The sequence below is a fragment of the Halichoerus grypus genome, chromosome 1, assembly GCF_964656455.1.
Source record: "Halichoerus grypus chromosome 1, mHalGry1.hap1.1, whole genome shotgun sequence".
In the NCBI taxonomy this organism is placed as follows: domain Eukaryota; kingdom Metazoa; phylum Chordata; class Mammalia; order Carnivora; family Phocidae; genus Halichoerus; species Halichoerus grypus.
In genome coordinates, this window is record NC_135712.1 from 126,520,224 (window position 1) to 126,536,781 (window position 16,558).

The 16,558-nt window shown below is 40.0% G+C and overlaps 1 protein-coding gene across 3 annotated transcripts in view; it reads right to left on the reverse strand.

Annotated features, from left to right (window-relative positions):
• Positions 1–16,558, reverse strand: part of DNAJC13 (DnaJ heat shock protein family (Hsp40) member C13) — a 118,557-nt gene continuing 101,999 nt past the window's right edge. For 2 of the 3 annotated variants that reach the window (XM_078071748.1, XM_078071745.1), the window contains 8 exons: positions 14,230–14,399; positions 14,037–14,079; positions 13,516–13,689; positions 11,776–11,955; positions 11,335–11,475; positions 9,427–9,570; positions 6,911–7,010; positions 1–873 (listed from right to left, as the gene is read on the reverse strand). In XM_078071748.1, coding sequence (XP_077927874.1) covers positions 767–873; positions 6,911–7,010; positions 9,427–9,570; positions 11,335–11,475; positions 11,776–11,955; positions 13,516–13,689; positions 14,037–14,079; positions 14,230–14,399 — 1,059 coding nt within the window. In that variant the 3' untranslated portion in view covers positions 1–766. Of the gene's footprint in view, positions 874–1,763; positions 1,873–6,910; positions 7,011–9,426; positions 9,571–11,334; positions 11,476–11,775; positions 11,956–13,515; positions 13,690–14,036; positions 14,080–14,229; positions 14,400–16,558 lie in introns of all 3 variants that reach the window. The other variant, XR_013447598.1, reaches the window with a different exon arrangement.

Sequence of the window (16,558 nt, forward strand, 5' to 3'; positions counted from 1 at the left end):
TCTCATTAACAAAGCAGTCAATTCCCTTTATTTTTAAAATTTTATGTACACATATGAATGATCTGTATAATGTACATTCAATATAGAAAGCTTTATATATCTGATAATGTATAGAACATTTCACAATTACACTAATCTCTTACATAACATCTTGACATCCGTTTTTAAATTTTTAAATTTTTTTGCACAAGCTCCTTTTTCATTCAATTTGGTAAAGCCAGTTATACATACCGACGTGTACTGTGAGCTCTCAGAAGGTTAATGATTGAGGAGAGGGTACCAGGGAACAGGCGCAAGGACAAAACCTAATAGTGTCTGACGGTGGAGGAGGACAGCCATGTGGACTCGATGCAGGAGAGGAAAAGACCCTTTTCCGGGGATAAGTGACTTTTAGTCCAATTTCTGTAGATTGCAGTTCAACCCCAGAGTCACACTAGTTCAAAAAAACATTATAAAAACTAGGAAGAAAGTTTTGTCTTGATTCACAGTCTTGTAAACAGATATAAAGAAACAGAATGTGCTTACATACATCAAGAAAAAAAAATTCTTGTGTACCCACTTAGGTTGATCCACAGAGTGCTTTCTCACAATGTGATACAATTAGAATCACTGACTTTTTTTCCTAAATAAAAATATTTGTATAGAAAAAGGAATAATACTGTCATGAAACCAGGAGAAAGGCAGTAAGAGTTTGCTTCAACGTATCAGCTGGAGGAATGTGGACCGGGCACTGGCCTTTCAGCATTTACTGTCTCTCACAAATGTGTCAAGTCTGATAGCCAAGGTCGCCTGCCTCGTGGTCTACGGGAGGCGGCAGGTTAGACATGACTGACGAGGATGTCCCTGCAGTAAGGTAGCCGGCAACTCCAGGTCCTGCAAGAGAGAAAGGAAAACACACACCTTCTAGAGAGCAGAGCCACGGGAAAACATGGACCTTTCTAAAAACGTCAGAAGCTAGTCAAGGACCTTATCACATCTTAACTCACAGCTACACAGGGCCATTTGCAAGGTATGGCTTTACTAGATGACAAAGTTAAAAATTATTTCAAAACTGAGGCTGGACAGTCACACTGGTGTGGAAACAGGGGAAACTGTCCCTTCTCAATTCTGGGACTTTAATGTTTCAAAAAATCCTGGGCACTAAAGGATAGCTATGTCAAATGGGAAAGAAATAAAAAAGGCGGGGGAACAAGTAGAGGAAAGAAACTCTATACTCAGTCAGCCCATCCAAAAGTTATACTTGATGAAATGCCCAAGAAAAACACTTTGTCAACATTCAAGGTAACCAACTTTCATTTGGTGCAAAGAAATGCTATCATAACAAGTAACACCAAATGAACAGGGCTGCTACACCAACATCTCTAAAAAAAGGAAAGCTCTGGACATCTGTCATAGGTCAAAATAATAATGCTAGGGGAAAAGATATCAGTATTTTTGTTTTCTAGGTCTTCCTTGATTCTAACCATCTCCAGTGCATGGAAATGCTACGTATGCCAGCATTTATCAAGATGTGTCCTATGAGCATTCTCTATAATGGCTTTAGCCCTCCAGTTTATCTTAAACATTGCAGAGACAATTACATCCCAGAAGCACTGCACAAACCGTACAGAGTACTTGCGAGAGACATTGTAGCGTAATACCACCAACTGAGCAATACTTTTAGCTGAAACCGTAGGAAATAAGGCAAACGGCTAAGGAACATCAGAGGGTTAGAACTAGAAAGGCAGTGGAAGCGGCATGCATTTAGCAAAATGGTTCTCTACCTGCTTCAGAGAGCTACACAGAAGTTAGCAAGCTGCCTGGCAGAGCGGATCTAAAGCCCGCTCCTGAGGTGAAGGGGGCTGCTGCCAGTTAGAAGGGAAGGAGAGATACCTGAGGGGAAAAAAGAAATATAAGCAGCAAGGGAAGTTAAAAGGAAGTGCAAACAGCAGAGCAGTTTGATGAAGGCTAAGGCATAACAGGGACTAATGCAGGACAACAGGGGCACAATTCAGATTCATCTTGTTCACCTTACAAGCACTTGTACCGAGGATGTGGAATCCCTGAGCAAACACTGCATCTAGCATGTGATTACACAGCCAGAGACAATTCAGCCTGCGTCAGCTGTCACATGCCAACCAGAGGGCCGAGGCACTCGGAACCCTGAACTAATAAAATGTGGAAAAGGGATTTTCCCTTTTTAAGAAACTGTAAGGCCCACATCTGTCACCTCCTGCCTCCTGCCCATCAGGGTGCCAGGCCGTCCCCAGACTGCCCAGGAGAAGACCACTGGGGCAACCCACCCCCTCTAACGGGGCAGTGCAGAGCTACAGCGCCCACTGTTACCGTCACTTCGCACTGACCTATCACTCTTTGAACCTTAGGCAGCAGCAAGATTACCACAGAACTATTACGTAGGTCTCACCAAAGATAGAAGCCTGAAGAATAGAGCCCCAAACACCCTGGATCGGTAAAGTTCCCAAGCACTTCCAACTGTGGACTCAACTTGGTTCATGTCAAATGAGTAGATTACGAGACCAAATCATGAATGCTACATAGAAAATAGACTAAGGCTACTGTTCTCAAACTGTGTGCTGAGGCACCCTGGGACAAATTCACAGGGGTGCTGCTAGATATTTTAAATTGGAGAGAAACACAGCAACATTTATTGGACATCACACAACCACTTCCAAGTTGTTTGGACCTAATACTTAAACTTAACCGTTGGGTTATTTCTTTTGGCCTAAGGGTAGATTGAAAAAAAAAAAATCACAAAGATATTAAGGGCACCATGAATTGAGAAAGTTTGGGAACCTCTGGGCTAAAATTAAATTGTGAAATGATGGGCCTAGAAGGATCATCCACAAGAAACCAAATTCTAGCCCCACCATTTGCTGCTTTAGGAAGGGCAAACCAATTCCTGGACATTTCTGTACATAAAGTCTGAAATGCTCTTTCCCTCACACCTCTGCCCTCTCCTTTAGACCACGTCTGGTTTCCAGGGGCCAGAAGGTACAGTCTAGTCATTAGGATGGGACAGAGCAGTTGTGTTCTCCAGAGAAAGATGGGAGGACAGAGTAGGGGCTGCCAGAAATGCGGCAGGCGGCAACATTGTGCCAGGCTGCTAGACTTAAGAACAAGAAAAGATGGACAATTAACGAAGAATCCCACAAAATGGAACTGGCTGCAGTTACGGAGTAGTGGAAAGAGCATGGGCTTTGGTAAAAATGAACATGGGCTTCTCAGCAGGGAAATAACAAGGAGGAAGCTCTGCCTTAGCAGTCAGTGACCTATGATAAACTGACGACCTTAGGGAATCTTTCCTAACATCGCTCACACTGTGTAGTCTTGGGACAGGTGTAAAAAGAAGAACACAAGGTAAAAAAAAAAAAACCCCGACTCTGTAAAGAACTGACAGACTGGTTTGAGGAGAGACCCAAGAACTGCACCCTCTCTCCCTTTAATGACCTTAGGAAGCCAAGTGAACTATTCCACATGCCTCTAATTAAATATAATATAAATATATACAGCTGTGTGTGTGTATGTATAAAGCTCTTCAACTCCAATTCCAATTAAATATATGTGTGTACATGTCTTGTGTATGTATACAAAGTTCTTCATCTTCATTTCCGACTTCTACAAGCATGTTTACCTTGGTCTGCTTCTCTTCCTTTCCCTGTTGTTCCTTCCTTCCCTATTCTGATTTTATGAGTGAGGTAAATTGAGGATTTTCACTACTAAAATTATTTTTATAGGGCCTTGAGCTTGTCAGTACCCAGCTCTTCTAGAACCTAACAAATAGCTAAGTAACAGGGCCCACAAGCAACCACAGCTTTTCTGCATCATGGGTAAAATCTCACTGAGACACTTTCAGATTAAGTGTTAATCATAAAACAAAATAAGTATGCCAGGCTAGAGAGCCTATGGAACCAGGCGGTCTCATCTCAATTCATCAACAATGAGTAATCCTGCCTAGGACACTTTATTTATAACCCCAATCCTGAGCGTGTGACTGAATGGTATCTGCTCAGCAGCCAGGGTGAAGAAAAATCATTCATAAATGATTTTTTTTCTTCTTATCCTACTTTGAAATAGTCATTAACTTTCGTTTATCTTTTCCCATCTCCTGCACAAAATCCACTTACTTGCCAAACTCACCCACAGGTATTTTAGAAAAAGGGCTAGTGAAGTGTGTTCTCATAGTGCCTTACTTCATTTGCACACTGATTAGAGAGGGGCTGGCCACCATGAGAATCCTCTCAAGACCGAGGGTAGGGTGGGGTAAATCCTAATCAATTAAAGTTCCAACTCAACACACCACTGTATACATTCCACGGAGTTATACACGCGATTTTACCATTATTAAAAGAACTTGTCCCTTTAGCAAACACATGACACACAATACAAAGCACCCATGGAAAAGCTCAAACACAGGAAGAAAACATTTGGTAATCTAAACAATGAGTAGACAACAATTCAAGTGGTAGTGCTCTGACTCTTTAAACAGTCCTTTCAAAAAAGTCTAGAACTGATGGGAAAATTTTTTTCAAACATCTCTCCAAAACAATATCCCAGATTGGTGATGTGCTAAGAATTGGGACAATTTGGGGGCCAACACAGTTCAGAGCTATTCCAGACTGTCCCGTGTGGATGGCAGGCTTCAGGAGGGCCTTCGGAATGGCCACAGGAACACCAGTCCATTTCCGAGTTGGGATTTGTACCATTGCCCCTTTGACCGGCTTTATACAGAACCTGCTGCCCCTTGAGTGGGCCCAAAGGAGGATGTGAAAAAATTTGTGACCCCAGTTTTTCTTCCTCCCCAATCCTCTTACCTCCATACAGCTCATCATAGCTCTTCTCACACCTTACTCAGAAGCCACCCCAGGGATCCAAATAGAAGGAAAGGCACAGATAGGAATCTTTTTAATCCCTGTACTTTTTTTCTCTAGTTTTAGCAAATTTGATGGGGTGAGGATCAAAAGATTTCTAAAGGAAACCTAGGTCCCTGAAGATAAATCCCTATCTCTTCCGTATTCTAACCGCAGACCTTTTGGCCCACATCCTGTTAGTAAGTCAAGTACCATCTCAAGTCTTTTACTCTATTAAGTCAAGTCAATGAACACTAAGTACAACGGAGATCACAACAAATTAGAAGAGGTCTCCCCAGGGGCGCCTGGGTGGCTTAGTCGGTTAATTGTCTGCCTTCGGCTCAGGTCATGATCCCAGGGTCCTGGGATCGAGCGCCGCATCGGGCTCCCTGCTCAGTGGGAGCCTGCTTCTCCCTCTCCCTCTGCCTGCTGCTCTGCCTACTTGTGCTCTTTACCTCTCTGTCAAATAAATAAATAAAATCTTAAAAAAAAAAAAAAAAAAAAGAGGTCTCCCTGTAGGGAAGCTTATAATCTACATCTTATTATTCTTCAGGGCCAAACTTTAAATGAGTAGTTATTTTTAGCTGGAAAAAAAATAAGGCAGATTTTCCGGTCACAACATCCTTAGATACAAAGTAATGAATGTAATGCCACAAAGAGGTGGTATTATGTAAACTTCTGGGAAAAGAGTCTAAAGAGATAAAGTTTTTAGTGTGCCTGTTAGAGAACATACTCTTACTTAGAAGCTACAACTTTACTTCAAATTTGAAAGAGAGATAGGAGATAAAGACTATTTTCTAGGTATTTCTCTCCATAGAAATCACAGGACAGGGAATGGAAAAGTTAGAAGTGAGACCTACGACACTGCTCTTCACTCATGTACACCCAGGGCTGGCAATCAAAGCACCGTGTGTTTATAAATGTTAGGGCTCTGCTTATACATTTTAGTGGATTCAAATGAAAGTGGTCATAGTGAAGAAAAAAGCAGTAGTGTCACAATTGAGACTAAAATTAAAAACAAGCAAAATGTTTTCTAAAGTTGCCATTTTTATTTTTTTTTATTTATTTATTTTTTTTAATTTTTTTATTGTTATGTTAAAAGTTGCCATTTTTAAATACTCAAGATTTAGTCTTCCTGATTTATAAACTTCTATACTAGTGATCAGGATTACTAAAACAATCACACTGGCATGCAAACCAGTGGGTACTATTTTTTTTCCTCTCAGTTGGTACCCACATCCTCTCTGGTTAGAGGAGGATGCAGAGCTGACTTTATATATATATATATATATATATACACACTATACACAAGCAGATAGCAAAAACCACCTATTATTCTTAAGGTTAATTTCAAACTGAAAACTTTTATACCAGAGACTATATTTCATCTTCGGATATAGCAATAAAATGGTATGATTTTCTTTTTAAACAGAAGCCAGTATGAAAACAAATATTCCAAAATTGTTATGCAATTAGTGTGTCAAATGGACAAATGTCCTGAACTTCAAAAATGTTATGATCTTTTGATCCTTACACAATAAAATGTCTTTTCCTTTATGGTACCCACATATTTCTTCCCTTGAGAGGACAAACTGTAAATATTTTGTAAAACTACAGGATCATCACTAGAAACTTAGAAGGAAAATATTTCACAGATGAATGTACATATTTGGAGTTTCAAACTGTTACTCTGGCAGAAATGGAACGATGCTACCATGTTTCTGATACTGATACTTGTGAGTAGATATTTCTCTATACTTTTTACATGCTCAAGATAAACATTTTAATATCATGCTCCAAATGTAACCTATGACACCATGAATTAATTGGGTTACAACTGACCAAGGTCCACGTTTCAGTCAGCACACATTCAACACAACAGCAGTTGACATCTGTCCAGGGCTAACCCCAGAGGTCCACCGCATGCCCGCAGCATCCCCAAGACAGGTGGCTAGCAGCCTAGGAAGAAACTCTAAGTGCTATATTCAGTCTAGTCAGGATAAAAGGAAAGTTCAAGTGGCTCTGCCCCTATGTCTTAGAGTAACCAATTAGGTGCGGTTTACCTGTGAGGTATCCTGCTGTTTGTGACTCAGAAATAAACAAATCATGTTTCTGATCTTTGAAGGCACTCCAGACTGAAGAACGAGACAAGATTTCATTCACCTAGGGAAGTAAAGCAAACTCTTTGAGCACAAATTAATAAGGACTGGGTATTGGAAAATAGAACTAAAGAGAAAAAGCAAACTTCCAAGACAAAAGGAAGAAGGTCAGCTGAGGAAAGATCCAAAGATGGAGCGAGACCTAGCATTCATCACCCCATACCAGGTACTGAGAGAGGCACATCTCCTTAAACCAGACCCAAAGAAGTCCCTAAGAAGTCAAGCTTCCCTCTAGAGTTGGACGCGGGTATTTGAACCTATAATTTACTGGCTTGTTTGTAAGTTGGGCAGGAAGATTTTCTTGTGATACTAAAAACTGGCTGAGAGTGTGTCATGAGCTCATGAAGTATTCCCAAGGAAGGGGTCTGGGGAGAAGATGCTACAAACTCAAACTAAAACTTAAAGCAGTCTTTCAAATTATGGGTTGTGACCTGTTAGAAGTTTATGAAATTGATTAAGAGGATTGTGATCAGCATGCTTGAGGTTAACAGTTTAATACAGAAAGCACCAGAGTATCACATGTAAAATGGGTAAATACTGATCTGTGATGTATGTATGTATATATATGAGTATAAAATGTGTGTGTAGAGTGTAATGGACTAAGATGAAGGACGTATTTCTGTGTGATACATATTAAAAAACTCAGAGGCTGTCTTTTGCATATTAACATTCAGACCAAATATTTATTGGGTACCTCCCTCCTTATGTGGAGGCACAATGGACACAAAAAGGAGAAAGACAGCCTGTCTCTGAAGTGCTTATAGCCTAGTCCTAGTGGGGGAGACAGACAGCGCCAGATAATCTGGTGGCAGGCAACAGAGTAGAGAGACACACAGGGCCATGCGAGTCCAAGAGACTCCGTCTCGAGCTTGGAGGCACCACTGGAAGTAATTACTTGTGAAGGTGGTGGAGGAGCTGCTATTTTGAAAATTATCACACCTGTTTCCTCCCCTTGAGACTGGAAGATGGGTGTCAGGGTTACTTGGCTAATTTCATCACAGAAATCCTGAGGCAGGTCGAGGGTAAGACAGCTGCCTGTACGTGGTACGCAGGAGTGCCTCTGCTTGGCAAGTTCAGAACGCCCACAGGAAAAAAACCCCAAATACTTCTAAACATATAGCTGATGACTGGAGCAAGATATGTGGCCTCTCTTCTTTAATATTATTTTAAAATGTTCAAATGGTGATACGGATAGAATGGACAATGGCATAACAAATGTTTCTTTAGTGAGACTCTACACAAACACAGTGGAATCACTAAAAGACAATTTAAAACCTATGAAAGAACATTAGTAGGGAGTAACAGTCCAAATGTCTGGGGCGCCTGGGTGGCTCAGTCGTTAAGCGTCTGCCTTCAGCTCAGGTCATGATCCCAGGGTCCTGGGATCGAGCCCCACATTGGGTTCCTTGCTCAGCAGGGAGCCTGCTTCTCCCTCTCCCTCTGCCTGCCGTTCCCCCATGCCTATGCTCTCGCTCTCTGACAAATAAATAAAATCTTAAAAAAAAAAAAACACCAAATGTCTATCACCAGATGAATGGATAAACGAATTGTGGCATATACATATAGGAATATTTCAGCCATAAAAAGGAATGAAGCATTGATACATGCTATTAACATGATGAACCTTGAAAACATGCTAAATGACAGACACCAGACACAAAAGGTCATATACTATATGGTTCCATTTATACGAAATATCCAGAATAGGTGAATTCACAGGAAACAAAGTGGTGCTCGCCAGAGGCTGGGGGGAGGGAGAAATGGGGAGGAACTGCTTAATGGGTATAGAGGTTCCTTTTGGGGTGATAAAACGTTTTAGAACTAGATAGGGTGGTGGTGGCACAACACTGTTAATACGCAAAACACAAATTAATTGTTCACTTTAAAATGGTTAATCTCATGTTGTGTAAATTTCACCTGAATTTAAAAAAAAAACAGAGCAAGAGAGCATTAGTAGATAATGCTGGATGATAACACTGAATGAGGAACTCCTCAGAAGCAACAGTAAGAATGAAGCCAAAGAGGAAAATTAAATTACTGGGCCAGCTGGAAGTCAGCATATGCATGCGACTGACACAGTATTAACAAAGAAAGAGGATAAAACTAAAATGGCATTCGGAAATGGCATTAAGGGATTAATGAATGTGGTTATCACTACCCAGCAATAAATCCTAGAACTAAACATTAACCTTAACCAGCACTAAATGCTCAATATTCTTCTATGCTGAAGAATTCCAGCATTTTTCTTCTTGAAATGTACAACATGCTATCAGTATTCAAAAAAAGACCCCCCCCCCCCCTGCTAAGTGACTATTTGAGTCTATGAGGAGAGGTGCAAAGATCATCCATGGCCAAGACCCTTGGCTCGGCGACTACCCCACTGTACCCAGCAAATTGAAGTCAGCCCTGTGCAGACTCACCTGTTCTCCATGCTGCAGGCTTCGAGTCATGGCCTTGAGAGCTTTAACAATCTGAGCCTTAGTGGCTGCTGGGCTGTCGAGATTTTCAAGGCCAATGCCTTCGAGTAATTTTAAGAGGTATGGGACCAAATCTACTTTCAGGGCCTAAAAGAAAATATTAAGCATATATAAATATGCTGAAAAAAATTCACTGAAGAAACAATTTCACCCCAGAACCATACCTGGAAGAAGACAAACTCCTTTCTTTCATTTTAATGCAGATAAAGATTTCTTTTATAGATCTAATGATAATGACACTCTTACTTAATGGGATTTTATTCCATGCCATTCAACTGTTCTAAATGCTGCAGACTGATCATTTTACTTAATCCCCACAACATGTAATGACACAGGCACTATGGTTACTACTGATGGAAAAATCATCACCTAGAGGGTAAAACCTGATAGTCACAGACAGTGATGGAATCTGTATGTAGGCCCACAAAGTGCTGAACATGACCTTTAGCCACTATACTGGGCTGCTGCTTCTAATCACAACCACACAAATGGGCACAAAATTTGAAGTATCTTAGTATTTTTTTTCATGTCTTCTTAAAACATCAACCTTTGCATTCACCACACATTTCCCATCAGCCTAATAAAAGTTAGATAATACTCAGGTATCACACAATTTTCACTACCCACCCTGAAGCTCAAAGGGAAGAGGTGGAAGTAACTAACATTTAGTGAGTGTACCTCCCTTTATAGATACCATTCTCCTAACAAGCCCGTGAGGAATCAGAACTATTCCACAGATGAGGAATCTGAATGTTGTTAAGTTTATGTGTCATGCCTGAGGTCACAGGGCCATCAAGTGGTAGTACTAGCTCAAGTTCTTTCCAATGCAACAACCCCCTCCAAGCCAATTTTAAGTTTGAACTTCAGAGCATCCGGTTACTTCTTTGAGAGGTACCCAGTACTTCTAACCTGCCTAAATGAGGGGCAAGTGGTGGGTGGGGATAGAGAATGGGAGAGGAACAGGGGCCAGGAGAATTGGAGGGCCAGATATAAAGATGCAGGGCCTTGTACTGAGGCTAAGGATGTCAACTGTCACTTTGTCATCTGGCGGTAATGGGAAACCAATGAAAAGTTTTTAAGATGAACAGTGACCCAGTTATATTTAAGAGTTGTATTTTAGAAAGATCACTTTTGCAATGGTTTTTGTTCCTTTAGGGTCTGTCTACTCTACATTGGTATCCACCAAGTCCTATTTACATTAGGTGGGAGGGTAGTCTCTTTGAAAAAGACAGTATCTTGGCATATTTCTTAAACATGACTTAAGAAATGAAGGCATCAATAAACAGAGTGAGTCTTTCCAAAGAGCAGGAAGTGAATTTTACAAAGCAAGCTAAGAATAAATGCTTAGCAGAAAACCAAAATTTAAAATTTAAACATCACAAAAGTACTTTGAAATTATTATTTTTTTTGAAAGAGAGCACAGGAACAAGAGGGCTGGGAGAGGCAGAGGGAGAGAGGGAGACAGAGATCTCAAGCAGGCTCCACACTCAGCACAAAGCCCGACACGGGGTTCAGTCTCACCACCCTGAGATCATGACCTGAGCCAAAATCATGAGTTGGACGCTTAACCGACTGAACCACCCAGGCGCCCTGAAGTTGGTAAGATTTTTGACAGTTGGTCCACCTTTATCAGTGTGTGTATGAATGTACGTATATGTGTGTATATATAACATATACACATATATATGTATGTGCCTGTGTATGTGTGTATAAAATATAAAATCATGCATGCACAAACCCACAAGTTATCTCCCTATTAAACCTAAGTCAGAGAAACCAAATCAGTGCTAAATCTATTCACTTGGCATGTTTGTTTTCCTAAAATAGTACTGAATCTAGAAAGTCACTTACTTGTGCCACTAATTCACTCTGCTCCTTCTGAAACATTCGATTAATTGCTTCACAGGCTAGACCGACAGTATCTGGTCGCTTTTTCATTCCATTCATCAGTGGGCCAATGGTATCTAAAGATGCCATGGCTCGAACACACAGCTAAGTGCCCCCCCCACAAAAAAAAAGAACGTTATTTGTAGAACAGCAGTATTTCATTCAGCACAATACAAAAAATATATGAAAAACCTCCATTCAGCTCAAGTTTAATAATGAATTCAAATTCAGTCTCCTATTAATTATATCATTTGAACTAGTTTAAGAGTTGTTACAATACTGTTGGTTCATATGCAGAAAGGCACATGGTAGGGAGGGGATTTATACTGCAATGTGCATTAATCAGGAAGAGGGGAGCATAAATAAATTCCAGAATTATAAGCTACTAAATGCATTCATAAATACCTCATTTTCAGACAGGGCATGGATAACGCGGATGGCACTCTTAGGAATGGCATTGTTCCTATGATTCATTGCTTGGATCACTTTGGGGAGGTGGCCCAATGGTGGGACCTGGTCAGCCAGCTGAGGCTGTGCATTGAAGAGACATACTGTGGCCATTGTCAAAGTTTCCAGAGTTTCTCCCTGGAGGGTGTAAAACAAACCAACTAACTATAAAATACTGACAAAGTAAGTCCTAAACATCCCTGGAAATTATTTGATATTCTATCCTAGAGATCTATAAATTCTAAGCGCTGATTTTTGAAAATTGATTCACAAATCCTAAGAAAACAACAAACTTCCCATCTTGAAAAAAGGCATGAATTCCAAGGACTTTAAGAATGTCATGTCCTAATCTAAGCAGCCTCTCATTGGGCCATGTCATATCTCATTTCTGTTGCAGGTTTAAGAGATCATCTCCCAAAAGATATTACTAGAAAGTTTTAGTCAATGTTATAGAAACATGAGTATCAGGGAACATCACTAGTTCAGGAGAATGCAGAAATCATGAAATGTGTTTCCCAGTTGTATTAAAAATCCTACTGAACAGGTCTGGCTGCCATAAGGCACTTTCCGTTGTGGATGGCAAAGACCCGTAACTTATACCATTATATGCAGACATACACAACCACAGCATCTTAAATGAACGTGGAAATTGGAATGAGCCCACAAAGAACGGTGATATGAGGAAATATTGTGGGGGTTTTTTTTCCCCTAAGTTTCTGCTTTTTGATCATTTCATTTTTTTTAAGGAAACTATGTATATAGTAAAAATCCTAGTAAAGAGAAAACATGATGGGGGGAAAGTGACACATGCAAATATCTGGTAAACTAATAATTTTTTTTCTGAAGTTCTGCTAAGCTAATGATAGTAACCAGTAATTTCTAGGTACCTGACATGTGCCAGACATTATGCTAAGGACCCTCTATAGATCAAAACTCATTAAAACCTCAGCCTTAGGGACAGGAGCTGTGATCCATCTATAAATGAGGCAGAGCCACGAAGTAGTGCTCAAGGTCAGAGTTAGTCAGTTCTGGAGCTGGTGCTGGGGTCCAGGACCATCTAATAACACAGCCTGGGCTCTTTATCACCTTCCCCCATAGCCAGCCTGTTTAATATAACAACAGTCACGTACCTCAATTATTTTTAATCTAAAGGTTTAAATAACAAAACCTTATATACTACCAGGATTTCTGACTCAGCAAATGAAGACCAAGGCTACTTTCTCACTCCTGCTTCCCTAGTAGCTTTTGGCTTTGAACACAGGTTCTAGGTTCACTCATATAGTTACTACTCTCCTGTCAACTTTTTTCATGAGGGTCATCCCAGTCATATATGGAAAGCTGAGTGAAGAACACACTTCCAGGGGAACACTGAACATTTAGGTTTCTCCTTAAAATTATGTAGTCATTGGAAATGGGGTGGCAAAAACCTTCTTTTAGAGCCTCTGTAGTTGTTAGAAATAGCGTTCTGTAAATAGACATCTCCAACTTTGGTTCAGAAATAACTCTTTTGCTAACGAGTTTCACTTTCGAAATGCCCCAAAAAAGATGTATACGTATATTTGAATTTAAATGTGGCCGCTATATTGAAAGAGGTAGCCAATTCTTAATGTATGGTCAATGAGGATGGTGTTTTAACAGAAACACCATCAGTATATTTAGCAAACTATTTGAAATGTTTTGCTGCTGGCTGAAGCTTACATGTGGATTGTTCTTCTCCAGGAACTCAGTTAATTTTTCTAATAGTGCAATAAGAAATTCTCTGGGCTTCCTTAGAACCCATGCTGGTTGTGCAATAAAGATTCTCAAGAAAACTCCTCCAACAGCAAGTTCACCCTCTGCTTCTCCAAACACCACAGCAAAATCGTCAGGCAACTTTAAAGAAAGAAAGAATCATAGTCAAGTCACTTAGTCATTAGTCCTACATGACACAAAAAATGCAAATCCCATTAATGGTTATTAATATAATCAAATTATAATTACCATAAGTTTTATTTCCCTTAATAAAATTCAAAAAAGGTGCTTTGATTGGTTACTTAAAAAGTGAATATCCCTATTTTTAAATTTAAAACCTTGTTTTCCAGGGGAATATTTAAATGTCTTAATGACGAAATATCTAATAGTCATTAAACTGACTCAGTAGGAATTAAAAAACAACAACAAATCAACAAAAAATACAGTAAAATGTAAAATTCCTTCCTCTGAATAAAAGTATGTTTTACCTTCCAATTTACATCAGGGTTGTCTCGCTGATTTTTAAAGTGCCTTGGGGGGAAAAAAAAGGAGGGGGAAATATATCAAATATCAGTCACAAAATACACTTTCATTAACCTTTAGAATAAATATTAAGAGAGGTGATGGAAGATGTGGAAAACATCTGTCCTTTTTGGTGATTTACCCGAATGCTTTACTTACTCTAGCATCATTTCTCTAACTGTTGCAGACACTTTATCTCTGGAGCTATCATTCCAAATCAACTCGGGATTTTCATGAGTTCCTTCAAAAATATGTACAGCAGCTTCAGGGTTGTCTCTCATGGCATCCATAAAAACGCTTGGCAGAAATTTCATTAATGTAATGCGGACCTATATGAGGGGGTTTGAGAAAGAAAAAAGACCTATTGGACAGCTCAGTGTTTGGTGTGCTTTGTATTTCTCTAGGATGGAATATTGACGTATTTGTGGTATGGCTGATTTGGGCCTTAACTATTATCCAAACCGCCTGGAGTGGGAGAAGAGATTCAACCTTGGTTTATGCAAAGGTAACTTTAACAAGACTCATATGACCCGCTCTTATGTCCCTATCCAGTTTCATTTCTTCTCTCTTCTTCAAATTTAAGACCCCTGAAGAAATTCAATATTGCTGATGCATATACTGTCCAGAGCACACCTTGCTAGATCATGCCTTGCACACACTATTTCTTCTTCCCAGAATACCCTTGGTTGGCCTGTCCCTCCAACTCTCCCCCATGCCGCCTGCCCTTGCAAACAAATTTTTCTCAAGGTGCCTTTGTGCCTTTCAAGTGCATTTATTTTGCTATACTATGTTTTATATTATACTGTGCCTTTTTCCAAAAAGGACTTAAAATGCAGCTTTAAAAGTAACACAGGGGTGCCTGGCTGGCTCAGTCAATAGAACATGCAACTCTTGCTCTCGCAGTCGTGAGTTCAAGCCCCATATTGGGTGTAGAGATTACTTAAAACAAGAGGGGGGGGGCAGTAAAAATAATGCATCACACACACACACACACACTGAAAATTAGTTGGAGGCCTAAAGACAAAGGGAAAATGAAGGTTGGGAAGTTAAGTTTTCTCCTGAGGTCTTCACATGATTTTCTCTCCTTCATATCCCTTGGGCCTGTACTCAAATTTTTTTTTTTTTTTAAGATTTTATTTATTTGAAAGAGAGAGAGAGAGTGAACACAAGCAAGGGGGGAAGGATGGAGGGAGAGGGAGAAGCAGACTCCCCACTGAGCAGGGAGCCCGACGCGGGGCTTGACCCTAGGACCCCAAGATCATGACTTGAGCCAAAGGCAGGTGCTTAACTGACTGAGCCACCCAGTTGCCCCTCAGACTTATCTTCTGGAAAGCTTCCCTGACCTAGTCTTTCTCACTCATTGCTTGTATTTTCAGCCCTTGGCATGTAGCAGATAGTCAAAAACTTATTTGAACGAAGAGTAATATAAAGTCAGTACACAAAGGAAACATCAAAAACTTCACATAATTGATGGTGATATACTACAAATTTAGTTCTGAACTTCCTGAGCAGCCAATGAACTAAAGGAAGTTATGTCAGTTACATAATAGACAGCATTCACAAAATAGGAAGTATTTAACTTTTCTTGGTCATGAGAGAATTCAAACAGGAAGTGATCACTCACTAATATCATTAAACATTTAAGTAAAACAATTTATATAATGCAAATTCTTCAGAGTTATGTCCAGGCTACTCAGTTATTCGAGAACAGGAGTTGGTACACCAGGAGCCAAACTTGGCCTGCCACCTGTTTTTGTATACAAAGTTTTATGGAAACACTGCCATGACCATTTACGCAGTTACTGTCTATGGCTGCTTTCCTGTTATGATGGCAGAGCTGAGTATTTGTGAAAAAAATCAGATGACCCAAAAAGGATAAAATATTTACTATATTTTTTCCTTTATAGAAAAAGTTTACTGGTCCCACCCCCATGTACATCATGTATGAAAATTAACTCAGATGGATCTAGGATGTAAATCCAAGAGCTAAAACTATAAAACTCTAGTAGGAGGACACATAGGCATAGCTCTTTGTAACCTCGGATTAGGCAATGGTTTTTAGATATGAGATAAAAAGCACAAGCTACAACAGCAACAAAAAAACCAGACTGAGCTTCATCAAAATTTAAAAATTTTGTACACTGGGGCACCTGGGTGGCACAGTCAGTTAAGCATCTGACTCTTGGTTTCGGCTCAGGTTGTGATCTCGGAGTCATGAGATCGAGCCCTGTGTCAGGCTCCGTGTTGGGTGAAGAGCCTGCTTGGGGTTTCTCTCTCTCTCCCTCTGCCCCTCCCCCTCACGCTCCCTCTCACAAATAAATCTTAAAAAAAAAAAAAAAATTTGTGCTTCAAAAGACACCATAAAAAAAATAGAATGACATTCATAGAATGAGAGAAAATATTTACAAATCATGTATTGGATAAGGGACTGGTATCCAAACAATTACAACTCAATAGTAAAAAGATAACCCAATTAAAGAATAAAAAA